Source organism: Drosophila arizonae, chromosome X (genome assembly GCF_054131065.1).
Source record: "Drosophila arizonae isolate 15081-1271.41 chromosome X, UAZ_ARI_1.0, whole genome shotgun sequence".
In the NCBI taxonomy this organism is placed as follows: domain Eukaryota; kingdom Metazoa; phylum Arthropoda; class Insecta; order Diptera; family Drosophilidae; genus Drosophila; species Drosophila arizonae.
In genome coordinates, this window is record NC_142927.1 from 2322917 (window position 1) to 2350042 (window position 27126).

At 42.7% G+C, this 27126-nt stretch overlaps 1 protein-coding gene across 2 annotated transcripts; it reads right to left on the reverse strand.

Moving 5' to 3' along the window:
• Nucleotides 1-1245: 1245 nt before the first annotated feature.
• Nucleotides 1246-26503, reverse strand: LOC108618569 (uncharacterized). Of its 2 annotated transcripts, XM_089473452.1 has the most exons (13): nucleotides 24083-26503; nucleotides 20592-22076; nucleotides 17167-17239; nucleotides 16978-17018; nucleotides 15520-15828; nucleotides 13364-14981; nucleotides 12120-12379; nucleotides 11789-12017; nucleotides 10534-10791; nucleotides 10334-10446; nucleotides 9327-9407; nucleotides 6923-7242; nucleotides 1246-4228 (listed from the first exon to the last, which is right to left on the reverse strand). In XM_089473452.1, the coding sequence occupies exons 2-13, from the start codon at nucleotides 22045-22047 to the stop codon at nucleotides 3386-3388; spliced, it is 5601 nt and encodes a 1866-aa protein (XP_089329578.1). In that variant the 5' UTR covers nucleotides 22048-22076; nucleotides 24083-26503; the 3' UTR covers nucleotides 1246-3385. The 2 variants fall into 2 exon arrangements, with proteins under 2 accessions (XP_089329578.1, XP_089329579.1); XM_089473453.1 differs by lacking the exons at nucleotides 15520-15828; nucleotides 16978-17018; nucleotides 17167-17239 and having other exon boundaries at nucleotides 24083-26502.
• Nucleotides 26504-27126: the final 623 nt, after the last annotated feature.

Here is a 27126-nt window from a genome sequence, read left to right on the forward strand (position 1 = left end):
TAGCCGTTCTAATTGTACGCATTTAGCTCTTTTTTTTTTTTTTTTGGCAATCACTTAGCTCACTTTTGTCCTCTCTCTCTTGCTGTGGCTCCTTCTATCTCTCTCTCTCATTCTAGTTCTGGCTATGTGCGGAATGTCTAATGAAGCCACATAAATCAAGTGGCTTCCAAGCAAAGGCAAAACCATTTTCCCCTTTTTTTCACCTCCAGCTGACCCCAGCCCCCGGCCTTGCTAGCTTGACTAATCTCCCCTTGCAGCTTCCGGTTTATTGTCGCCGTGCTAATTGAAATTAAAAACGTTGCCAAAAAAGAACAAAAAAAAAAAAGCAACAAATATAAATGAAAATGAAAATGTATTCTCGAAAACTGGCTCAGTTTTCATTTTTGATTGCTGCTCCCGTGCCCCTGCTTCTTCTTCTTCTTTTACTTGTGATTTATGTGATTTGGGCTAATGCAATAAAAATTGCCTTTAAATAATATGCCAATTCTTAGCTCCCAATCGTTGGCTGAATGGCAAGCTGAGTCACATTTAATTGTATTATGTTCGACTTTCCTTTAAATTGGAGATTTCACGCATGTTTCTTGGGCATATCAAGGCTCACTGCTGAAAATTTCATTGATATTCGTTGAGAAACAAAAAAGTTACGAAAGCAAACGCTTCTCGTCAAACGACAAAATTGCTCTAGCGCCCTCTATCATACGCTTTCAAAAGCTCGCTCGCCCATTGGCAATCTGTGTATAAAGAGAACAGTTATTGCGATCTTGCATTCAGCTGTGTGCATGCTGATTGGCTGTTGTAAATACAATCGCCATTGCACTTTTTGCTTTACCTGCTGCTTCGTTAGGCTGACATTTGTCGCTGCTTGGGCAGCAGATGCCATGGCGGCGTGGGTTGAGGCGCGGACTGAAATGCTGAGAGCCTGAGGTACGAACTCTGGTCAAGTCAATTTTGGTTGTTGAAAATTATGAAAATTGGACTCGTGCCCAAGTTTTTATTTTTATATGTTTTATGTGTAAATAATGTATGTAATTAATGTATCAATGCTAGAGACTTAACAGCCCAAAATCAATCAAATATGGCGGATATATCTACGTCCATCGGACAAAACTATATCTTTTACAGTTTTAGAGCTAAACAAATCATGCGAACTCTACTGTTGACATCCCTTATTTGGGGCGTGGCATACATAATTGGATCTTGTGAATCTCAACTTCAAAACAACGCTAAATGGCAAAAACATACAGATATATTTATATATCCTTTATTTGTATTTGAATTATTTATTTCTTGTAATATTATATTTAAAAAAAAAAATGACAATGATCACATAAAATATTTTATAAATTACAGAATTCTTGTTATACAATACATATTACATATATGTATAAATATCATATATGTATATATAATATGTATGATATATATCATATATATTATATATTTATTTATAATCGTATATTTATAGTTTTTTAGTTACTTTTTATGTTGTGTTTGGTATTTTTGTTTTAAATACAATGATTTTTAAGCCTGCTATTTATTTTTTTTCTGTTTTGTTTTAAAATTCGTCTAAATTTCCTTACGCTTTTTGTTCTTGTTTTTGGTATTTTTATGGTATTTTTTGTAATGTAATTATTATTTTTTATATTTAGTTATACATATGTATATTTAGAAATACGTAATACAATACAAAAAAAAAAAATGTCAACTACTTTTACTTAATTTTAAACATTTTCCATTTCTTTTCTTTATTTATTGCACTGAAGTTTATTTATTTATTTAGTTTTTTTTTTGTGGCTTTAACTTACTTTTTGTGTAATAAATCTTGCTTGCATTGATATCGAATACGTTTTTTTTTTTTTAAAGATTTTTCTTTGTTAATTTTTTGTTTATTTTTAAACATTAAAACTTATGTATATATATACCATATATATAGTTGTCTATATAGCGTAGTTGTGGAAGTGTTTGTGTGTGTACGTGTGCGAGTGTGTGCATGTGTGTATGTTTTTCCTGTGCATACTTGTCAGTACTTAGTATTTATAGTTGATTATATTAAATATATATATATATATATATAAGTTCTAGAATTTAAGATTATAAAAAAAAACGTTTAGTTTACTGTTGATTATATTTGCATGTCATATACATATATACGTATATATATATAATTTTCTCTTTTTTTTGTTTTGGTGTTAGACCTTTTCGTACAGCTAACTAAATTTAATAATTTTGGTATTGTTTTTATTTTGTTTTTTTTTTTTTTTTTTACTTTTTCTTTCATTTTCTTCTTCATGCTTTTCTTGCAATACAAAATTGACCAGACATTAAACACCATAAAAAAAAAAAAAAAAAAAAAAAAAAAACAAATGTACTTCTACTATATTTAACTGCTAGTTAGTATTTGATACAGATACAGATACGGTTACTAATAAAAAAAAAATACAACACATTTATATTTATATTTAGTTTTGTTTTAGTTTTAGTTTAGATTTTAGTTTTGCTAGCATATTTATACAATTTATCAACACGATGAAGCGCCTAGGACATAAACGTGGAACAGCTCAATCTACGCTATACTTAACGTCTCTCAACATCTCTATACGTTACCTATATCTATAATGTGTCTTATCTTATCGGCTTACACAGATTCAATCAGAAATCATTGGATTCGATTGAATATAATCATGATTTGTGTATGTTAGTAAAGATTCAAGTGAACAATTGCATCATAAATTACAACAAAATTATAGATTTTCAGGAGGCAGTATCGAATTTTATGATTCATAGCCTTTGATTCGTGATACATCAGTCAAAAATTGCTGATGATTTGCATGAGTCTGAGTTAATTTCTTGTGCAAGTCAGGGACTCCAAGCTACGATTCACGAATCACACTTCATGAATCATGAATCATGCAACACGTGACTCATAACTCCTAGTTTATAGCTCCTAATTCATAGCTCATGGCTCATAGCTTGTAATTCATGATTATTGATTCACTTCTCATGATGCATAAGTAATGATTCATTGCACTCAAGTTGCATTATATTAATTTTGATTAACAATTCACAATGATTTGGATGATTTCAAGACTGATAGCTTCTGAAGCTGATGATTCCAATGCAAAAATTATGTTAGAAATGCACAACTTAATCGATTCATTATTGATTAAATGTTGCATTCCCTCAGCTAAACTCAACCAGGAAGTAATTTGATGATCAAAATTGATTCATAACCCATAGTTGCCAAATGATTCATGACTCACCAACCATGATCCAAACTGAAAAACTCATTTACTATGTAGATTGAATCATTATGAATCACAATGATTCATGATCAGTGCAATTTACTTATGGTATTATGTACACACGGACGCAACCCGAACACGCCTTAAATGGGCGTGGGCATCAGCTTGCCGTAGTCCTGGTGCATGCTCGGCTTTACGGAGTTGTAGACGGGTCGTCCGCCATCATCGGGCAGAGCGTAGACGTCGGGCGGTACGCACAGCGACTGCAGCTTCGAGATGTACGAGTCGAAGTGCTCGTGCGGATGCGGATGCGCATGCGGATGTCCGTGCGGATAGCCGCCCGGATGATGCACCGTATAGGCATGGTGCGGTGGCGGCGGCGGTGGCGGTGGTGCAACGGCTGTGCCGCCTCCCTGATGCCCATACATGGGCGTGCCCGCTGCAGCGCTGCTCGCTGATGCCGACGACGCCGATGTTGGCGGTAGCGGCAGTGGCGGCGGCGGCGGTGGCGGCAGCAGCGTCGAATATGCAGCTGCAGCCGCGGCTGACGTGTGATGATGCTCGGCGCTCAGCTGCACGCCAATGGCGGCGGCACAGCCATTGTCCATGCCGGAGCCTGGCGCCGCGCCTGGTGGCAGCGTCGACGACGACGGCGGCGGCGGCGGTGGTGGCAGACGCACATGCTCCAGCAATGTGATGACATTGTTGCGCAAACTTTCGTAGTAGTTGTTCAGATTGGCATTGGGCGGACCGCCGCCGACGCCGCCGTTGTCGGCGGAGACGTGCGACATGCCGCTGGGCAGTAGATCAATGCCGCTGCCGCTGGTGGTGGATGAGACGCCGGCGAACGGTGACTGGCCGCTGGGTGAGGCCAGCGATGAAGCTGTGGGTCGCTGTTGTTGTTGTTGTTGCTGTTGTTGCTGCTGTTGTTGCTGCTGCTGTTGCTGTTGTTGATGTTGCTGATGTGCACTCAGTGGAGAAGCCTCCTGCAAGTGTGTGAGAGAGACAGAGATGCATTTGTATTAGTGCTTGGTCATTGGCTGCCGCTTTACATATGTGTATATATATGTGTGGGTGTGTGGGTGTGTGTGTGTGGGAGTGTGCGTCGATTGTGATTCATTGATTCAATGATACGTTCTGCCATTGCCAATTGCTCAAATTCAATTTGCTGAGGTGCTGCTGCACACACACACACACACACACACACGCACATAGAGAGAGAGATACACGTATGTGTGTGCCTGCAAGACTGCGTATGTGTGCGCGCGCCCAAATTGAAATTCCAATAAGAACGCCCGGCCAGTAGCATTCGAAAAAAAAATACAGCAATCCGAAAAAATAACAGCACAAAGGAAAGAAGGAAAAAAATACGTTCAGCAAACAGACACACAAACACACGAGCGCCTGCCGAATGCACACGAAAACACCTCGTGTGAGTGCGCTGGCAAGCTTGAGCGAGAGCGAGTGCGAGCACGAGAGAGAGCCAAAGCAAAGGCAAGAGCAAGAGCAAGAGCGCGGGAGCCAGCCGAGGCAGCCAACTGCTGTTAAAGCTGTCGCTGCCGCTGTCGCGGTCGCAGTCGCAGTCGCAGTCGCTGCCTTGCCTCTGCTTCTGGGGCATTTTTTCTTTCCACATCAAACGTTTGTTGTATTTTTTTCTGTTCGCTCTCATAGGAGCTCGTGCTGAGGCCACAGAGGTTACGCAGCCAGCGTCGCTGCTGGCGCTGGCGCTGGCGTCGTAGCACAGTTTGCAGCGGGGTAGCTGACAAGCTGGCGTTTTAGGAGCAGCAACAGCAAATCGAATGGCGCTCTGCGATTTGCTGCCTCGGCATCGTTTCTGGTGCCGACTGCGACTGACAGCGGCCAGACGGATGAATATCCAGAGACCGACTCTATTGACTGGGTAGGCGGAGAGGCCCACACCCATGGCTGCAGCTGCCTGCGCATGACCACACACACACACACACACACACACACACATGTGTGTGTATGTGTGTATTTAGGGACCTGGCATGCGTAGAGTGGGAGGTGAAATATACGTTTTAGGGGTGGCGCTGCCTTAGCTGCTGCGCGCTGATTCGTCGCTCAATGCAGTCGACTAGCGGCTGCAGCAGCTGCCTGCAAGCGAACGCCGATTGGCTGCTGGCGTCGTGCCGCCATTTTGAATAACGGCCTTGCAATGACAAACGACAGAGGTCGCTGCACTCGATCATTGGCCAGCCAAAGCAGCAATGCTAAATGCCAAATGCGAAATGCGAAATGCCAAATGCAAGCATAGCAACAAAATATCAGGAAAAATGCCTAATGCTCAATTTCCAAGTGAAAACGGAAGTTGAAGCAGCGAAGCAAAGCGAGGCGAAAACATAACTTTGCTATTTGTGCAACAGCCAGGGCGCGATAATTTAAATATAATAAAAGTTTCGCTTGCCAGCAGACGTCGCCCAACTTTCTTTGGCCATGTTTTGGGTTAAAAAGTACATTTGCCAAGCCAAGCAGCGACGACGTCGACGGCGCGGCAAAGGCGGCAATGGCGGCGGCGGCGGCGGCTGCTAAAACTTTTGTTTGGCGACTTTTGCGCCGACTTTTCCACAATATTGTTGTTCTTGTTTAAGCTTTCTTTTATACTTTTTCTTCTTCTTCAGTTAGCTGTTGTTCTCGTTGTTGTTGTTGTTGTTGTTGTTAACACATGCCTTATTATTGCTTTTGGGTTTTTTGGAGTTTAGAGACGTCCTTGAAAAGTGGCCGCAACTTAGAAAAGCAGCGGCTCAGGTGCCAAAAAAAAAAGCGGCAACAAAAACAAAACGAAAGAAGAAGAGGCAACAAACTTGCAGACAAAGTCGCAACTTTCGCTGCGCAATCGCGCATGGCCAACAGCGGGAAGATAGCCTAGGTAATTGGCCCACTTAATTGAGGTTATAGCATTTGCTGCAGCTCTTACGGTCACTGTTAATGTTCGTTTGCTGTTAAAGCCATGTAAACAACTCAAAGTTGCACAAGAACTGTTGATTTCTGTGACAAAGCACGAATTTCAGGCTTTATGGGGATTATTACTATGGCTGTTAAAGTACTGTTACTGTTACTGTTACTGTTGCTGTTGCTGGACAGCTTGTGTTAATTCATGTCTAGAGAATATATACATAAAATTTGATTCTCATAAAATATGTTATAGGCCAATGCTTAGATGTTCTCTTGTTTGAAAATTATTCAGAATACATTTACATTGCTGTTACTAGCACTGTTAAGATTAGTTTTCTACTCAAGCTTTGCTAAGTTCTTGCTTAGGCTTTTCAGACAACTAAATGAGTCATTTTCATTGATCTTCATCTTAGTAAGATCATAAAAAAGGGTTTAATTTATATCAATATCTTTTGCTGTTACTGTTACTGTTACTGTTACTGTTACTGTTACTGTTACTGTTACTGTTACTGTTACTGTTACTGTTACTGTTACTGTTACTGTTACTGTTACTGTTACTGTTACTGTTACTGTTACTGTTACTGTTACTGTTACTGTTACTGTTACTGTTACTGTTACTGTTACTGTTAATATATCTGCTGCTGTTAGTGTTCATAATTATGTTTGTCCTTTGTCAAGTTTAAATATTCTTTTTTTTATATTTTATTTTTTTTTACTATATAAAATACTCAAAATTTGTTGCGATCAACGAACCTGAGCCTACGTACCCGATCGCTGGTGCTCAGCTGCGACTCCATTGCGTTGATGTCCGACTTGAGGCGCATCATTTGGGATTCGACGCGTGCGTTTTCGCGCTGCAATTCCGATATTTCCGCTTCCAGAGTGTTCAGATCGTCGCTGCCGCCGGCCACATTGACGGACGTCTTATCGCCCACGCCGCTGCTGTTGCTGCTGCTGTTGTTGTTGTTGTTGTTGTTAGTGTTGTTGCTGCTGTTGTTGCTATTGATGCCAGGCGGCAAAGGAACGCCGACGCCGACGCCGACACCGACGCCAACGCCGCTCATGACAATATCCAAGCCGCTGCCGCCTAAAGCAGGAAGAGAGCAGAAGGCGTGATGTAAAGCAAAGAGCAGACAGGGAGAGTGAGACCGAATGTGAGAGAGAGAGAGAAACCGAACGAGAAAGATAGAGCGAGAGAGAGAGAGAGAGACTTGTCATTAGTGATGGACGCTCGCTGAAATATTTTTTTTTTTTACTCTTTGATGTGGAACTCGATCGATGTTAAAATATAATTTTATTTTCTTGTTTTACAAAAGCTCTCCACGGTTGTCTATGTGCGCGTGTGCTAGCAACTCAATTGGAGCTTTCATGTGTGTGTGTGTGTGTGAGTGAGAGCAAGTGAGCATGTGTGTGTGTGTGTTTGTGTGTGTGTGAGTGAGATAGCAAATATCACGGCTTACCTTGGGTTCGATTCTTGTGCAATTTGTTTGTTACTTAAATTCATTTTTGCTTGTGTGAACTTATTGTTGTTGTTGTTGCTGTTCTTGTTGTTGTTGTTCTTGTCTTTTTTGGTTTTTTGATTTGATTATTTTTTACATTTTTTTTCTGCCTTTCGCTTGTCTCTGTTCTATACTTTATTTATTTTTTGTTCTTAAATACTCTTGAGTTTGGTTTTGTTTTTGTTTTACTATTTACAGTAGATACTCGGCACCGATACAAAACGTCGCGTAATCTAAAAGAAATCATTTGCCAAACAAGCAAAAACCATGAAACGAAACGAAAAAGAAGAAGATAAACGGATTTAAATAACAATTTGTGAACGGTTGCATACATATTGGTGAATATATATAGAGTTTTCGTATAGTATAAGCGTTAGTTAGTATTTTAGTGAGTGTATTGCATTGTATCGGGCATCGAATTAATGTTATGCACCGGCTTTTTATTTATATATATATATATATATATTTTTTTTTTTTTTCTGTTTTTACTTTTCCTTTGGCCCTGTCGTCTGTCGTAAGGTCAATTTTGGTATATTTTGGTACGCTTGAGCTTGTTTGCAGAATAAAACAAATGCACGCATTTCAAAATTAAATTTCTTTTTGGTATTTTTTGGTATTCTTTTTTTCGCATTTTTTTTTTTTTTTTTTTTTTTGTGTTTCGCCTGGCACATTCCGAAAAACCGAAACCATAACCAAAGCCAAAACGAAAGTATTTTTTTTTCTTTGTTTGTTGTTCTGTTAGACGTTAGCACACACGCACACAAAATTCCAACCGAAAACGTACAATACGAGAGAGCGCAAAGACGCACAGATATATACAAAGAGTGTGAGTGATAGATAGAAAGAGAGTGAGAGAGATAGAGAGAGAGAGAGAGCGAGAAAGAGAAAGAGGAAAGCAACAACAAATTGCAGTTTCGAAAGGGCAAAACACAAATTTCCAGAGCATAATCAGAATCCATCTTGTGGTATTTAAAATATACCAAATTTAACGAAAAGAAGTTATATTTGATTCAAATTTTCCAGCGAATTTAAGTCATGTCTCAAATGGAATCACACATGATTCATAAATGAATCCTATTCGAAATAAATTTACTTTGTATTTGAATCATATTAATGAATCATATTAGAATGATATTTCATATCATAATAGGCAATTAATTTTTAAGCCATATTATAATAAAGATTCATATTTGAAATATTCTATTCATAAGCTAATATATACATATTTATATTTCAATTATGTATCACATTTTGAAATATATTTGAATCATTTTTCAAAACATATTTAAATCACATTTCAAATCATATTTGAATCTATTTTGAATAACTAATGGTTTCTGACTATATTTAAGCAAATATACACAGTATATAACTGCATATATCACTCTCTGCTTGACATTTGAGCTGCTTTCCTCTGTTTGTGTTGGCAACTCGATGTAAATGTTATGATACCCCAGCATTTGAAGATATAGTTGGGGCATAATAACCATTGTAAGCCCAGATTCATAACAGAAAAACACGCAAATGACTTGAACTATGTTAATAGAAAGGCCATTAGATTGGGCAAAATAGATATAGAGATGAAAAGATCGATAGAGAGAGAAAGAAAGAGAGAAAGAGAGAGGAGAGCGGAATAGGAAGCTTGATAGTGAGCTTTGGTGCTCACACTTACCTGTGTAGCCTTTGGGATATACCATGGTAACCTCATCGAACTTGGGCTTCTTGATGCCTTGGCTGCCAACTGTAGTGCATGCTACAAAATGGGAGTGTCAAAGAAAGGAAGAGAGAAAGAGAGAGAGAGAGAGAGCGGAAGAAGAAGAGACGAAGAAGGAAGAAGAAGTGGAAGGAGAGAGAGGAAGACAATGAGAAAGAAAATGAGAGTTAGAAGAGTCAAGTTAGTTTTAGATAATGAATAAGAGAATGTGTTGAAAACTGATCACTGATCATTGACCACTGAACATAAATCATTGATACTTGATAACTGATCATTGATCGTTGATCATTGATCACTGATCTTAGATCATTGATCATTGATCATTGCTCAAAACTCGAAGCTCAAAGCTCATAGTCTATAGCTCATTGATTATTTTCTTATTGCACATTGCTCATTGATCCCCGATCATTGATCATCATTTATTGTTCATTGATCATGCAATCATTGCACCAATGCATTGGTGCTAAATATTGCCCACATTCTTCTAAAGCGGCTCTTCCTCAAAAATTCCATTCGAAAGTAACGTAAAGCCTCTTGACAAATAATTATTTTAGGTTTCGCTGGTTTTCGGGTGCACTCGAATGAGAGTTTTATTTGACTACGACCTAGTATATTAGGCATATTTGACTTAGATAGACACTATATCCCACAAACTCTATTGGGATATGGAAGTTGAAATCAAGCGTTTAGCAAGCGTAAGACATTTTCTGATGAAATGGCAAATCTCATATAATATTCAAACAGTAAGCTGTTATCGATAACTTGAAAAGATATTAGAGTATAGTTATCGAAAGTAATCGCACTGTTGTTGGGTCAGTCTGTATAGCTTAAGATGTGGGCCATAGCTAATTCTCAGCCTAAGATCTGTTAGCTATATGCTAATCTATCCACACTCATTTTTCACTGGAAAAGCTTTCTATATGTTAAATTCCTGTAGTTCTTTGTCTGATTTCTAGTCGACTCACCGTCAAATTTCATGGCCGTAGCAGCTGCAACTGCGGCTTTGTGCTGCTCCACTGTGCCGCCGGCCTCCAGAACGCGCATCTTGTTGCGATTGGCAATGGGACAGCCCGATGCGCTGTGTGGAGTAGACGACGCAAGAGAATAATAGATCCAAGTACCGTTAGGGAGCTCGAATTTGGTTGGCTGTCTGCTGTTTGCTTACCTTCGATGTGAGAGGAATTTGCCGGTGGAATGGCCGGAGCCATCGCAGCCGGGTATGGGGCAGCGCAACGGCTCCGAGTCTTGGCCATCGCGCGGCTTGCTCTTCGGCTTGTTGGCGCGCGGACAGCCGGACAGACTGCGGTGCGATGAATAGTTGCCAGTGACGTGGCCAGAGCCATCGCAGCCAGGCGTCGGGCACTTTAGCTCCTGTGAATGCGATTGCAAATGATTGCGATCCGAGCGCGAGCAGCCCGTTAAGCTAAGAGAGAAAGAGAGAGGGAGAGGGAGAGAGAGAGAGCATATTAAAACTTGACGAAGACAAGTACGTAAAGTCCTTTAATGCTTCATTAAATTCAAAAGTGGGAAAATAATTGGAAAGGATATATTCTTCAGGGGAAACTCCAAGTTGGCTTGTGGCACAGTTTGGGGCTTGCGGCTGTCCAGCTTGGGCAGCTTTTATGAGCGCTCTGCGCCCGCACGGTCGCAATCATTAATATGCTAGCTAAGAAGCTGTTGACACACACGCACACCCACACCCACACACACTCGAGTGCACAGTGACACAGCAATGAAGAGTCTAATATTTGTAAGTGCCTGACTAGGAAATACCCTGAACTTGGAAGGAAGAATGTATGGGAAGATGGAAGGGTAGAGGCGGACGGTAGATAGCCAGACAGGCTGGAAAACAGATGGAAGGACAGACAGGTACAGGCAAAAAGGGAATGACGGACAGACGGACGTATAGACGGATGAGTAGAGCAACAGATAGGCAGAGTTATAGCCAGATGGACAGACAGGCGGTCTGGTAAGACCAATAAGTGATTAGACGGTAGACGTGAATGTAAATAGATCAAATCAGCTCGTTAAATCCGTAGGCGCTATGCCACGCCTCCTTCTGTCTGTCACAAAAACAATGTACCCACAATTTAGTCTCCTTGGTAGTGCATAAAAAGGGGAATATGAAAGTGAATTGGATTCACACTTTTCACTTCGTCTCATTCTCTGGCATATCCCAAAGCTTCAAGGGGTTTTCCTACAGCTCATAGCATCTGCAACCACTGTGCGACACACTGACAGCAACAGGAACGGGGACAGGGACAGGGACAGGCGCAGTGACAGCGACTGTGACTGATGAGCCGCAGTGAATGATGCTGTTAGATGGATGGCACATACCGTCCATCAAGAGCACGTATCAAGGACTTTTCACTAATTGCATTTTAGATTAGGTAGAGGCACACGCAGTGCAGTGGACTCACCCATCTTTGGTCTTGTCGTGCTGCGGTATGTGCTGCGGCGGTGGCATCGAGTAGCAGGTGGCCGGACTGGGTGAGTAGCCGCCGGAAACGGGCGTCGGGTAGCCGCCGGGTCCCACGGCCGTCGCATACGGATTGCTGCATTGATAGGCGGCGGGGCCATAGCCGTGATAGCCAGCTGGTGGGTAGTCGGATTGCACTACCATGCCATAGCCAGGATGTGGTGAATAGCCTGCAGTGGAGGAAAACACAAGATATGATGTGATATACGATATACGACATACGATATGACCTATGTGCTATCATAAGATTAGATATGGCATTGGGAACGTACCGCTCGGATCTCTATACGTTTCGATATAGTGTGAGCCGCCGCTGTCGGGCGTCGATTCGCGGCTATATGGACGCGGCCCGCTGATGTGACCCACCAGGCCAAAGCCAAGTGGACGCGGCGGTCCGCTAAAGTCCACGGGCTCCATTTGTGGTGAACGCGGCGGTCCGTTCGGTCCGATTGAGCCGGGCGCAGCGCTGCCAAAGCCCTGACCGTGGCCCACAACAAGGCCGTCGGCGCCGTACTGCGGGCTCGTGATGATGCTATTCAAAGAAAGAGATGGACACCAGTTAATAGGGGAAATACCTTCAATTATGCTTGCCTGCTATGTCAACTTATATACATATCATCTTAGAAGAGCTTAATATAATTTAGATTTGAAACTGTTTCAGCGATGGAAATACGTAGCAGAGCTCAGACATCAATTTTCGATCATGTAACTCTTTCAGTGTCTGAGTTCCTTGAGGTCAGTTGAGCTTACTATAGCAAAGAGTTATTTCAAAACACTGTATTTTCTTACTTGTCTAAATTTAAATGTTTGGAATATGTAGTCGAGCCTAGATATCAAATTTTGGCCTCATAGCTCTTAAGCCCAATGAGTTCCTTGAGGTCAGTTAAGCATTAATGATAACTGATAGACTGTTTCTGATAGAATCGCCCTTTGAGCATTCGAAAGATCATATGTGTGTTCAAGAAACATTTTTCACCAGACATCTCTTATAATTGGATATACATACTATAACCTAAAAATTATTGTAATTGTTATATGTATGATTATGGTTTGTCTAAGTAGATATTAAGCTAAATATAATCTATCTAGGATATCAGTAAATTATCCTTATCTTAACTGTAGCTTATTCTAGCTTAAAAATACTGAATATATCAGATGAATACATAAAACTAAGCTTATAGGTTATAGGTTAGGAGCCGATGTACCAAGTTTCGTAACGCTAGCTCTTCTAGTGCCCGAGTTACTTGAGGTCAGACGCAGTGTTTATTGAAATATATGACAATGATTCAATATGCTCGAGAGAGTGCACAAAACAATATGAAATGAGTCAAATGAAAGTAATTAAATAGTAATTAACATGTAATTAAATAGTAATTAACAAGTAATTAAACCAAAATATTATTAATCTAGGCTAAACGCAAAGTCGAGTTGAGCCTGGGCGAGTGGACTTTGGATGCTAGGTAAATGGGGTGAGGCGGGAGTAGGGGTTCTTCTTCTTCCGTTCGTTCGGTCTTACCTGTGCGGCAAACGCGTCACGCTCAGATCGAGCGTCTGGCCCTGCGGACTCGGCACTTGGGGGCTGGCAATGTTGGGGCTGGCGCCCGGCTGTGGGCTGCCGTTGCCCATGCGCTGGTTGTATTGGTTGTGCGAGGCTGGCGAGTTGAAACCGTGCGGGCTGGACGATGTGACCGATGTGGCGCCCGATAGGTCAACAGCTGGCGCTGCCACGCCCACATTTGGCGTCGGCGAACTGCTCTGTTTGCTGTGCTGCTGCTGTTGCTGCTGGAGATGTTGCTGCTGCTGCTGTTGTTGCTGTTGCTGCTGCTGCTGTTGCTGTTGCTGTTGCTGCTGCTGTTGTTGCTGCTGCTGCTGCTGCTGTTGATTCTGATAGGCAGCAGCTGCTGCCGCCGCCTGCGCCGCAGCCATCTTCACCGACAAGTTAATGGCCGAGAAGCCCGGCGGCAGCGGCCCCATCGTCGGATCGTAGTGGTACATGGGCCGCGGATAGATCGGCCCGCCCCCATTGGCCAGCTCCTCGTGCTCGGCCTTGGCCATCAGCAGCTGCTGCTCCTGCAAGTACTTCTGCTGCTGCGCCTGCAGGTCGTCGGCCGCCTGTGGCAGATAGTGGTACATGTTGGCCGGCGCTGTGGCCGCTGTGGCGCCCGGCTGCAGTCGCTGTCCCCCGCTGGGGCAGCAATTCGGATCGTAGCGCTCGAAGCCCGCTGCGCTGCCGCCGCCGCCGCCGCCGCTGACCGAATCGCCGACGCCGAGGCCGACGAACACGGGCGCCACTGTGCCCGGCGGATGTGTGTGCGGATGTGAGTGCGGATGCGGATGCGAGTGCGGATGTGGGTGCGTATGCTCATAGGCACTGCGCGCCGTCACCGGCGACAGCTCGCTGCTGCTGGGATTGCTGGCGAGCAACTGTTGCTGCTCCGCGCTCGGATCATGGCCATGGCTCTGCGCATAGCGCATCTGCTCATATTGCTGCTGACGCTCGTCCGCCTGCTGCTGCTGCTGTTGCTGTTGCTGCTGCTGCTGCTGCTGGTGCTCTGAGTGATAGCTGGCTGGATCGTTGGCGTCGCCGGCGCTGGCATTGCCCGCGGGCATCATCTGTGTGGCATTGCCCTCGATGAAGGGTCCGCGTTGCTGATGCAGCGTGTGTTGCTGCTGCTGTTGTTGTTGCTGCTGCTGCTGCTGCTGCTGGTGATGTTGGGCGTGTGGACTTTGCATGCTAACATAGCGACTCAGATGCGCTTCGCTGTTGCTATTGTTGTTGTTGTTGCTGTTGTTGTTGTTGTTGTTATTATTGCTGTTGTTGCTGTTACTGTTGCTGCTGCGCGCACTGCCAGCGGGTATTGCGCTGCTGGCCGCTGCAGCGGCATCATTGGCCAAATACGAGTGCATGGGACTTTTGTTATATTCCGACTTAATGCTGGCCACCGGACTGTATTCCGTTTTGATAATGGGCATCGTTTTGTTGTTGCTGCCGTTGTTGTTGTTGTTGTTGTTGTTGCTATTCGTATTGTTGTTGTTGATGCAGCTGCTGTTGTTGTTGTTCAAATAATGGCTAGAGCTGATCTTGAGCTTGTCCAGCGCATGCAGCTCCTTCTCATGCTTCTCCAGTTCGCCAGCTGCGCACGGCGTCAAACAGATAGACAGAGATGGGGAGAAAGAGAGAGAGAGAGAGAGAGGCAGACAGAGATAGAGAGAGAGAAAGGGAAAGAGAGAAATAGTATGTGCATGAGAGAAAGAAATATGTAGAGAAAGAGAAATAGAGGGAGAGTACGTGTGAGAGAATGATATAGACACAGAGTCAGAGCGAGAGAGAGAGAGAGAGAGAGTGTGTGAGTGTATAAGAGGGAGACAGATTGATATAGGATGATATAGAAGAGAGATTATGAGAGGAAGAGTGTGTGAGTGAGAGTTAGAGAATGAGTGAGATAGATATAGTTAGCGATAGGAAGATGAGGTAGTATTAGGTAAGGAAAGAGAGATAGAGATAGTGAGAGAGAGAGAGAGAGAGAGAGAGTGGGAATAGGAGAGAGCGCAAAATAAATTGTTAAAACGTTTTGTTGAAGTTTTTAGATTTTGATTTAGATATAAAGTTTTTTGTAATGAATATTTTTCTTGAGTGTTGATTGCTTGACAGAGACAGGCGATAGAACGCACCTGTCGTGTTTTCGTTATGGTTATCGGTATCGTTATCGTTATCGTGATCGCTTTCGCTATCACTATCGACTCCGCCCGCCGCTAGGGGCAATGCCAATGGCAATGGCAACGCTATCGCTATCGGGCTATCGCTCACGCTCACGCACATCGACTGATAGCGCCCGACCACCGATCGACGAGCCGCCAAGCGCCGTATAGCTCGCGGACAGCCGGACAGGCTGCGATGCACGCTCCGATGCGGCTGAACGTGTCCCCGTCCGTTACAGCCAGGCGTGGGGCATTTCAATATCTGTTCGTGCAGCGCCAGCACTGCGGCCCGCATGTCATTGGTCGTAGGAGAGTAGGACGATCCAACCGGGTTTTGAGGGGGATGAGGGGGAGCGAGTGAGGGGTGAGTGTCATTAGTTAATTGTCAGTAAAGGGACTAAGACTCTAAGTCGCTAAGACTCTACCACAGGCAGCCAATACACACTACTATGGGGCACACAACTACAAGCACAACGCACATCACATAGGCAAATTGCAAAAGAAAGAGAGAGATAGATAGAGTTAAACCTCCTGATATGTAGATCATATGTAGAGCAAACCAAAGTTGAGCTCAAGAGTGAAGGAAGAGCTAAAGAGAGACGTGGAGTGCTTAGAGAATGACAGAAAGAGAGAGAGAGAGATAGAGAGAGAGAGAGAGAGAGAGAGAGGGAGGATTTACAAAGACAGTATAGAGCAAAGATACACTAGGAGTCAGTTAGTGATTCTAAGAGAGAAAGAGGAGGTGGGGGAGAAAAAAAAGAGAGAAACTGAGTCTCGCATTAAGAGAGGAGTTCAGAAATAGAGAGAGAGAGGGAGTGAGAGAGCGAGGGAGATAGAGATAGAGATGAGATTCAGATATAGAAAGATGGAACGATTTAGAGAGAGAGATTTAGGGTTTAAGGGACAATGGGAAGGAGAGAGAAAGAGACGGAGATAGATAGAAAAAGATTCAGAGATTCTAAATCCAAGAAGGGTTCAGAGAGATAAAGATTTGAAGAAAATTCAGTGAAAGAGAATGAAAACATCATAGAGGTAGGCCGAAAGAATGAGAAATTCAATGAGAGAAAGAGCGAGAAAAATATATTCAAAGACAACGAGAAGAAGAAAGAGTGACCCTAAGCAAAATCACGCACACATACATACATCTACAAACATACACATACTAAGAAGACAGCATGCTACGACGGAAGAGAAAGAGAAAATGAGAGAGAATGAGTGTAGAAAGAGAGAGAGAGAGACATTATGGCCCTCATAGCAAGAGGTAGTAGTTCATATATTTAGATAGAGAAAGAGAGATAGAGAGAGAGAGAGAGAGAGAGAGAGAGAGAGAGAGAGAGAGAGAGAAAGAGACAGAGAGAGTGACAGGCTATAGAGAATAGTGATATCGATCTACATAGGCGCTACAATATACGAAACTTTTTGGACACTTACATTCCGTTGTGACTTTATCGCGTTTCGGACAACCCGACAAACTGGCCAGGCCAAGAGAAGCGTGGACATATGTGGAAGAGAAACAAAGGCTTACAATTGAGCTTGAGTTGTATGTGTTGAGTGTGTGTGTGTGTTGAGTGTGTGTGCTATGTCTGTTGTCTGTCGTCTGTTTTGTGTTGCGTGTTGTACCTTCGATGATGCGAATATAATCCTGTGACATGTCCTTGGCCAGTGCAATGAGGAGTTGGGCATTTGGCGCCATCTACAAGTAACCAAGTAACAAAATGAATTCAAATCAAGGCAGCAGCTAGACACACGCACACACACACACACACACACACACATACACATACACACATATGCCTAGCCAACAATGTGACAGCGAGCGAGGGAGGCAAACAGGTTTTCTAATTAATTATGTGAATGCGTCAAACGGCAGCAGCAGGAGCAGCGGCAGGAGCAGCAGGAGCGGCAGCAGCAGTTGCTGAGGGTACAAGGGGCTGTGACATGTTCATGGCAAGAAAAATATTCTAGCAAAATGTACAGCTGACAAGGCGCACACGCCGACAGCGACAACAACAACAGCAACAACAGCAGCAGGAGCAGGAGCAGGAGCAACAACTAAATGTTAAAAAAGACAGGCAGCGCATTCTTTAGCCTAAATAATTAATTAAAATTTGATGGAAAACAGCTTTGCATTATTTACTTTAAAAAGAGCACACACACACACACGCACACACGCAGGCACACACACATGACAGCAGTTGCTGCTGCTGCTGCTGCTGCTGTTGTGGGCGCATAAAAAACAAAAACTTTTCAGCCAAAAATCAACCAGACCACGTCTAAACTTGGCCTTCTAAGCACAAATTCTCAAAGATAACGTCACAGCACAGAGCAGACACACACGCAACACACACACACACACAAACAGCGCTCGTGTTGCTGCTGTAACAGACAGCAACAGCAGCAGCAACAGCAGCTAGAGGCGGAGGCTTAATGAAATATTTTTCGAAATATTTATGCATATATACATAGATGCATGTGTGTGTGTGTGCGTGTGTGTGTGTGTGTGTGTCTGTGTCTATTACGTGGCCGTTCAAAATGTCAAACTGCAACGCAGCTCGACTCGACTCGACTCAACTCATTTGGTCGTAATTAGAATTTAATTAAAATGAAGCGAGACGCGCCTGCAATGCCCAAATACAGGGTATTGCCAGGCTAAAGCCTAATAAGCCTGGCTAAAAAGGCTAACGGCAACACGCTAATGACTTATTACGTGCCTTTGCCAACTAGTTTTGTATCTCTTACTCTTCCCCCTCTCTCTCCCTCTCCCTCTCTCTCGCTCTCACGCTGGCAACTATTTAAAAAGTCATTCAAATTATATGAATACCATAGTGAAAATATGCTGTGTGCGTGTGTGTGTGTGTGTGTTTTCTGATTGTGTTTGTGCCTGGCTTAAGAGCACTTGAATCCTTTGTGCCCTTGGCTTTAGGTTTTAGAGCTCTGAGCATATTAATGCCAGCACATAATGACAAAATAAATATGCAAAAGCAGTTGCCAAAAACGTGCCTCATATTTACCCTTTCACATCTCTGTGTGTGTGTGTGTGTGTGTGTGTGCGTGTGTAGACGTGTTTTGTCTGTTCGCTTTTTGACAACGAGAGTTCAATTTTATAAAATTTGTATAATGTGCGCTGAAATTAGTGAAAAAGGCTCAACAACCAACAACCAACAGGAGAAGCCACTCAACTAGTGTGCGTGCGTGTGTGTGTGTGTGTGTGCCTAGAGATGAGCGCTGGTTCGTGCCTAAACAATCGTCTATTGGCTATGCTAAAAGTAATTAGGCACTTTTCAGCGGCTATCGGCTATCCCTTATGTTATCTATAGGCGATGAGCACTAGCTCTATTTTATGTAGATGCTTAAGCAACGTGATATATCTAGTTTTCCTTCAATTATATAGAAGAAACCTATTGTTATCGATAAACGATAAATTAATACTAATTTTGCTGTGTTTAAGAAACGCTCAAAAATTCTGTTTAATTTTTTTTTTTTTAAATTGCATTTCTTATATAATATATTTTTTTTTATGAAACTGATCATATCGTCTAATAATCACAAGAATTCGAAATTTTAGCATTATGCAACACTGGTTTGCTAGCACCATTTGTTGTACTTATATAAGGCGAATGCTACTCTCTCGAGTTCGTTGCATTTCAAGACCATCTACAATTTTCTTTAAAAGATAAAAAAAAAATTTCTAAAAAAAAAAATACTGTTATATCCAAGTAAATAAATCAAAATCGTATAATTCTTTTAAGCTAGCAAATTATATTTACTTTAATTTGATATTGTATCCAGTTCTGTTTTTATTTACGTCTATTTTATAGGTAAGCAATTTTCCATAAGTTCGAATACTTTCTTAAGATCTCTAGTGGTTCTCTCGCTCGCTCCTATATGAGCTAATGCTATACATATTTGTATTATGTTTTTTTCTTTTTCTTCTAACTGCACTTGCTAGTGATAAATTTTAAATATTTTTAAGTAGAACATTTTGTATATTTTTATGTTTTATTCTAAGTTTTCCTTTTATTTTATTTAATAGATATTTCTGTTTTATTTTTATACATTGCTCATCTTTTATTTCTCATAACTACTTTACACTTTTTTCATATCACTTTTACTTTACTCAAAATTATTTTTTTATATCAATATTTTTAGTTACAATATTTAAAAATTTTTTTTTTAAATTTCAATTTTTATTTTTCGTTTCATAATTTCGTTTGGTTATGTCATCTCTAGGCTGACGTGTGTTTGTGTGTCTGCATGTGTGTGTGTGTGTGTGAGGGTTTTACAAGCCATTAGCTGCCTTGCCTCTGCCGTAGACCACGTATCATGCGCCACGCCCACCAACAACCGGCAACCACCTAACGCCCCTCATCCACTTAATGTGAACTTTTGAGCGATGCTGAGCTGTGGGGAGTGGGGGGGGGGGGGGGGGAGGTGTCTTGAGGTTGACAGCCCATTGCTGCCTAAATGTGCAAATAATAATAATAATAACAATGACAACAACAACAATAATGATAATAATAATGATGATAACAACAACAACTGAAGAGGACTCACGTCTGCAGCGAGCCGAAGATGGAAAACATTTGCAGAATAATATATGTGTGATCGTAAGACACACACACACACACACACACTCTCTCTTTCTCTCTCTCTTTCTCTTTCTATATCTCTGTCTCACTCTCTATGTCTAGTTATTGCTTAGCCAATTTGTCTTAAACTCAATGCAACAAGAAGTTTCGCCGATTTTATATTTGTTTCCGATTTGGTTTGTATTACATGTGTGGGTGGTTGGGCTGGAAGGGCGGGGTGTGGAGGTGTAGATCGATGGTGGTTCGGGTGGGTGGGGAGTTCTTGGTTCACGAGCGGAACTGGAACTGGCACTGAGAGTGGCACCGGAACCGGAACCGTTACCGTTAACACAGCAGCTTAGCCAGTTCAATGGAGTTGTTGATAGCCTTAGCCTTTTTTAGCTTTTTTATTAGCTTGTTTGTTTATTTTTTCTTTTTTTTTGTGTGTGTTTAGTAACAACAACGACAACAACTTACCGCGGTTTTGGCTGCCCGGCGAGTAGCTGGGCGCTGGCGTAGATGCGGCGGCTGCTGCTGCTGCTGTTGCTGCTGTGGGCGTAACTGCTGCTAGGGGCGTGGCTGTTGCTGTGGGCGCAGCTGTTGCAGCTGCCGTTGCTGCCGCCGCCGTTGTTGCTGCTGCTGCTGCCGTTGCTGTGACTGCTGTGACTGCTGCTGCTGCTGCTGCTGCTCCTGTTGCTGCTGTCGTCGTTGGCGCAACACCAATAACTCCCTCACGTGCAATATCCTGCATCACCGAGGCCGCTCGACTGCCGACGCCCGCCGGCTGCAATATCGTATACTGTTTGGCATCCATCAGCGGCTCCTTACCCCCCGCCTTGGCCAGCCGCGGCTCGTTGGGCGAGCCCAGCTGCGGCGCCATCTCGTAGCTGCGACTCTGATCGAGGCAGAGGCCGTGCTGCTGCTGCTGCTGTTGCTGCTGCTGTTGCTGTTGCTGCTGGCTGGCAGCTGCTGCTGCTGCATAGCCATAGTAGGCCTCGGCGGCATTGTAGGCGCTGCTCGTATACTGTGCATGGGCGTAGGCCTGCGCCTGGGCGTGGGCGTGCGCCTGGGCCTGGGCGTGGGCGTGGGCAGCAGCAGCAGCGGCCAATTGGCCGTTGCGCTTGATGATGTCGATGGGCGGCTTGAAGGCGGATGTTGCTTGTGTGTAGCCAGAGTTGTTGTCGTCCTTTTTGTTGCTGCTGTTGCTGCTGCTGTTGCTGCCATTGCCATTGCCACTGCCAGTGCCATTGCTGTTGTTGTTAATGTTGTTGATGTTGCTGATGTTGTTGTTGCTGGCATTGAGGCGCGCCTGATCGTTCTCCTTTTGCCTGTGAAAGCGCAGCAGCAATGTGTGCGAATTGCTGTTGCTGTTGTTGCTGTTGCTGCTGCTGTTGCTGTTGCTGTTGCTGTTCGCATACTTTTGCTTCTCTTCGAACAGATTCTGAAATGGCGGCGGATTCTCGTCCTCCTGCTCCTGCAGGCGATACAGATTGGTGCGCGCATCTGGCCAGCTGCCCGAGAGACTCTTGAGCGCCGCCTGAGTCTCCCGTATCAGTGCCTCGTCATCCTGATCGGCAGCATCTTGTACGGCGGCAACAGTTGCTGCTGTTTTGGGTGTTGCTGTTGCGGCAGCTGCTGTTGCTGCCGTTGGATTGCTGTTCTCGCCGCTTGCTGTTTTGGCCAACTGTCGCTTCTTCTGTGGCAATGTGTTGTTGTTGCTGGTTGTGTTGTTGTTGTTGTTGTTGTTGTTGCTGACAGCCAATTCATCATCGCGACTGCAGCGTTTGCGTCGCTTTATCGACGTCTCATGCTCATTGCTGTTGCTGCTGATGTTGCTGTTGTTGCTGTTGCTGCTGTTGTTGCTGTTGTTGCTGTTGCTGCTGCTCTCGACCAAGGGCGTCTCCTTGCTTAAGGGCCGCTTGGACAGCGCCATTTTTGCCAGTTTGCCAGTTGCCAAAATGCCTTAACAACAAATTTTCATGTGAGCTCAAAATTGGTTTTGGTATTTTTTGTGTTTTTTTTTTTTTTTGGTTTTTCTAGTATTTTTGGTTTTTGTTGTTAGTTGTTTGTTTACTTACGGCTAAATGTTAGTAGCATTTGACAAAAAATTTGGGGACAAGAGAGTTTATTCGAGTGGGAATTGGGATCAAGCAGGTGGATTCATTGTTATCATGCAGCAGCCGCAGCAGCAACAATTGCTGTTGCAAGCTGAACGCAAATAAAAGAGCTGCATCAACTAATATAGATTCATAAAAAATAATTTGTTCTTAATTTGAAAATAAAACTTTATTCTTAAACATAAAAACGAAGTCAAAAAAACATAATTTTGTACACTGACAAAAAAACAGCAGTTAGTTCATTTCATAGACGAAAGATGCACAGAATATGCAGAATATGATAGATGAAAGTTTTCTCGACACAACATTAAATTCTCGACTAGAAACTGACTTCATAAAATCAAGATTTTCTCTTCCTTCTAGCTTTACTGGCTTCCCAGCTATTCTTCTACTTACTCTAACTGAGCTTTATGTAAGAAATGGTAAAGCTCTATTTACTTTTAGCTATACTAATATCTCAGCTTTTGTTCAAGTAGTCGAATACCGATTATTGTTTTAGTATTTTTGTAGTTTGATCATTTATTGAAATAAATCTAGAAATTCCCATACTATATTCAAAATCTTTTGAAATAACTCTATTCTGTTTCGACACGCTACTATTTATTATAGCAATATCTCAGCAGCTTCTTGTGTGATCGATTAGAAAATATTTTTAATATAGTTTATGACTTTTGTCTTTTCAAATTTTGAACTAGATTCCAGTTCTTCATTCAAGTCGAATATTCGTTCGGGTTGTTGGTACTTCAGATAGGCCTCAACTGAAGTTGAGCTTGAGTTTACTAGAATGTAGCACATAATGTATACAGATATAGATATATCTATCTATACAGATATATGTATATGATTTCTACTTCTATATAAAATATCAGAGCTAAAAGAAAACTATCTTGAGGCAAGCAAAAATATTTTGCATCAGTTTTTGTGTCTTCCATCTGAAATCGGGCACTTCTAGCACCGTCTTCGTATTTATTCTGTAAAGGCAGGTCTAACGCATCTAAATGAGACTAGAAATACTCTCACTTCTTGAACTAGAGTTATTGTATGGCAATATATATGTGAGTAGTAGGTAGATCATTTGCTAGTGGACTAGATCACATGGCTGCTGCACTACTCTAGCTGAAGAGCTCTATAAATATGTCACCAATTCTCAATTGCTTTCGCCTATCTCGATTTGTGCAGGTATTAGAATAGTTCTTTATTTCATTTAGGCCAACTTCTGCACTTCTCTCGAATATGAGTTAAATCCAACTTTATCTATAAGAACATTTGCAGTTCGGAGCTGCTTTGGCACTCGGCGTAAGAAGAAACAATGTTGGGTTCTTTAACGTCAATTTCCCATACGATATATCCTATATATCTATGCTATATACGATTGCCTACCCATCTACCTGTCAATCACTTTCTTCACATTTATTTTCACAGCATATGCAATTTCCCCAACGAGCTGGCGCCTGGGGCTAGGCAACAGATTTAGTTTGGCAAAGAAAAGTAAATTATAGAGTTTGACAACACTGGCTTTGATATGTTTATGGTGTAGTTTAAATGGCAGAATTTTGGGGCAAATTTTCATAATCATTTTGGTTCGTTTCGGTTAATATATTTTTTTTTTTGTATTTTCTTTAGCTTGCAAAAAATTTCAATGTGATTTTTCTTGTTGCATTGAATTTCTATTTGTTGTTTTGATGTATATATATATATATATTTGATATTTTTTGGTATTATTTGTATTTTAATGGGTTTTACTTAGTTAGCTAATGGACTAAATATAGAGTTCCTGGCTGGATTACGAGCTTTAGAGTTTTTCATCATTTCGTTTGAGTTTGTTTTAGATTGAGAAAATTTGAACTTTACCTATTTGAGAATTGTGCGATTCGGTTTAGCTTTGTTTTTGGTATTTGTTTTGTGGTATTTTCAGTTGTTAGTTGTCTGTTGTGGCTGGGCCTATTTTATTGTGTGTTGCACTTTAGAGACTTTTGGTGGCTGGTTGTAGTTGTTGCACGCTTGCCATGCTGCATGTTGCACTTGACACACACACACACACGCGCGCACACACACAGAGAAAAAGAACAAAAAATTAGCTCATATATATTTGTATTTCTATTTCTATTTAGCTTTTGCACTGCACTTGGATTTTGTTTTGGGGGTGGGGGAAAAAAAATAATGCGAAACGAGTTGTGGAGCGCACGGGAGTCGCGGATTGTTTTGTTTTGGAGCTGCCGTGGCGTATACGCAATATCAATTAACGCGCGCACTTTGCTCGACTTTGAGTTTAGTTTTAGGCCGACGCCGACGTCAGCGACGGCAGCGGCGACAGCGACGGCGACGGCGACGACTTCACTTTAAAATCTGTTTGATTTTTGCGTTATTTTTTTGTTTGCTTGTCGCAGTTGTTGCTGTTGCTGCTGCTGCTGTTGTTGTTGTTTCTGTTGCATTTGCTTGCTGTTGTTGCTGTTCGCTTCCCTTAGGCAAGGCGAAACTTTGTTAAGTTGGGCGCGCGTCGCGTAGTTTGGCAAAAGTTTGTTTTTAACTTTTGATGCGGCGCGCAAAGTTTTTTTTTTTCGTGTTTTTTCGTTTTTTTTCGCTTTTTGTTATTTTGTTGTTTGTTGTTGTTGCTGCGCGGCTGAATTGCAATAAACCGTTGAGCGGCGATTTCTTTTTGGCGGCGTGAAGTCCGGACGTCCAAAAACCGACTGCTGCGTTGCGTTTGGGGTAATAAAATTTTACATCGGCAGCGGCTGGCTGGCCGTCACACAAACACGTTAGCCGCGCAGTCGGCGTCGACGCAGCGCCAGCAGCGAACGCATCGGCTGCGTCGGGATTGGCAGTGGGGCACTGTGGGCGACGACGCGTGCGGGGCGCGAGGGGACTGAGCTGTGTGGGACGGGACAACACGCTAAGAGGCGTATGCAATCGTCACTCGGCACACGACAACGACAACGACAACAAAAACAACAACGACGACGACGACGACGACGACGCGAGGAAACTTCGTAAAGTTCGCGTAACTGTGATGCTTCGTTCTCTTGCTCTGTCTACTGCCTTCTGCTTACACTGCTTCTACTTCTTCTTCTTGTTCTTATTCGTCGACTTCTTCTTCTTCTTCTTCGACTACATACAGCTGGCTCAGGAGGAAGCCCGAAAACGTGCGTCTCTACCTGTTCTAAGTTCGCTGCTAACTGACAGTTTTCCAAAGTTGTCGAACTTTCGAACGCAATGAAAATTGCAGCCAAATTTCTGCTGCCGCTGCCAGCGTCGGCAGCGACGCGCACACACACACCCAGCTGTGGCGTTTTCGGAGTAAACACGAGTCGCCACCCGTCGTCGGCTGTGCTCGTGCGCCTGCCTTTCCCCAGTCGCTGGGGCTTAGCACAGTTGCGGCAACTGTTATACGCGCACGTATGCCAGCCACAGCGTCGGCGCACTACGCGGCAGCGCTCTGCGCGTATGTGTGTGTGTGTGTGCGTGTATGTTGTCCGAAAAAGACGCAGCGCATTCCTGCAGCCAGCCGCCCTCAGCGCTGATTTGCCTTTTATCTCTTGCACGCTAATTGTAAATTCCAGCAGCGACGCCAACTGCTGCTGCTGCCTCTGTTGCTGTTGCTGCTGCTGCTGCTGGTATTCACAAATGAGTTTATCCCGTTGTCGGGCGCAGTCCGCAGACGCGCACGACGCGCCGTCCGCAGGTGGATTGGCAGTCAAATTTGTTGTTGTTTCTTGTTTTGTAGATTTCTCGATCACTGACTCAAAAAATAAATAACAAAACAAAAATTCAAATTCCGATTGCGATTCTGAATATGCATGGCTTATCAGCTGCCGCTGCCGACGCCGCCTGCAGCTGCTGCTGTTGCTGCTGGCGCTCCATTAGTGACGCAGCTTTGTGATTTGGCAGCCGTCGACTGAATCAGCGGCTGCAGCGATAGCGGCTCAAAGTGCAAACCCATCAAATTAGCCACGATCAGCGCCGTTTGGTTCTGCAAATGGAACTAGTTCGTCTCTGAGTTCCGTTTGATATGATATGAACTAGTTACTCGCTGTGCTTTGTGAGTCAGTTTCGAGCTTTGGTGTTTTTCACACAGTTCAAGTAAACTAGCTCACTTATTGCGCTGCTTGGCACCAAGTTCCAATTAACTAGTTCCGTTAGAATTTTGTTTTTTGTTTTTTGGGTAAAGTTCACGGAAAGTTTTTGCATAGTTCGCGGCATATTTGCAAGTGTTTCAAACAAACTTTCTAGACATTTTCGTATAGACCACAACAATCAAATATATGTATACACATATATATATTTATATATACATATATTATATTTAAAGGCCTTCTTTTTTTTTTTTTTTGGTGAGGTTATGTGCGTAGTCTATCGATTTTGTTCTGAACTTTCTCGCAGTTCACAAAAGTTTGGCGTGAAAACTTTACGAAATTTAAATCGCATTAAATTTTTAACTACTTTTCCGAACAAATTTCTGAGCTGACTTTAAGCTAGCTAGATTTTCCCATATGTATATACCTACAGCTCCTTACCTGAGTCTAAAGAGCTCAAGGATGTAATTGAAATTTGAATTTTACCTATGTAATATATAATAAGCATATAAGCATATATGTATATTCCAAGCAGTGCGAATGAGCTAGTGAACTACAAATTTGAATTGCTGCGAGGTAGGTTTGGGACTGCTTCAAGTGTCTTGGAGGCCAAAGATGAACTAGTACATTGATCAAACAGCATATTCAAGAGTTACCTAAGCGTCAATTGAACTAGTTGATTGAACCAATATAACATTGAATACAAATTGGAATTGTTGCCTGGGCGTAAATGGAACTAGTTCATTGAATTACTATAAAATTGAATACAAATTGGAATTTTTGCCTGGAACTAGTTCCATAAATGAATATAACATTGAATAC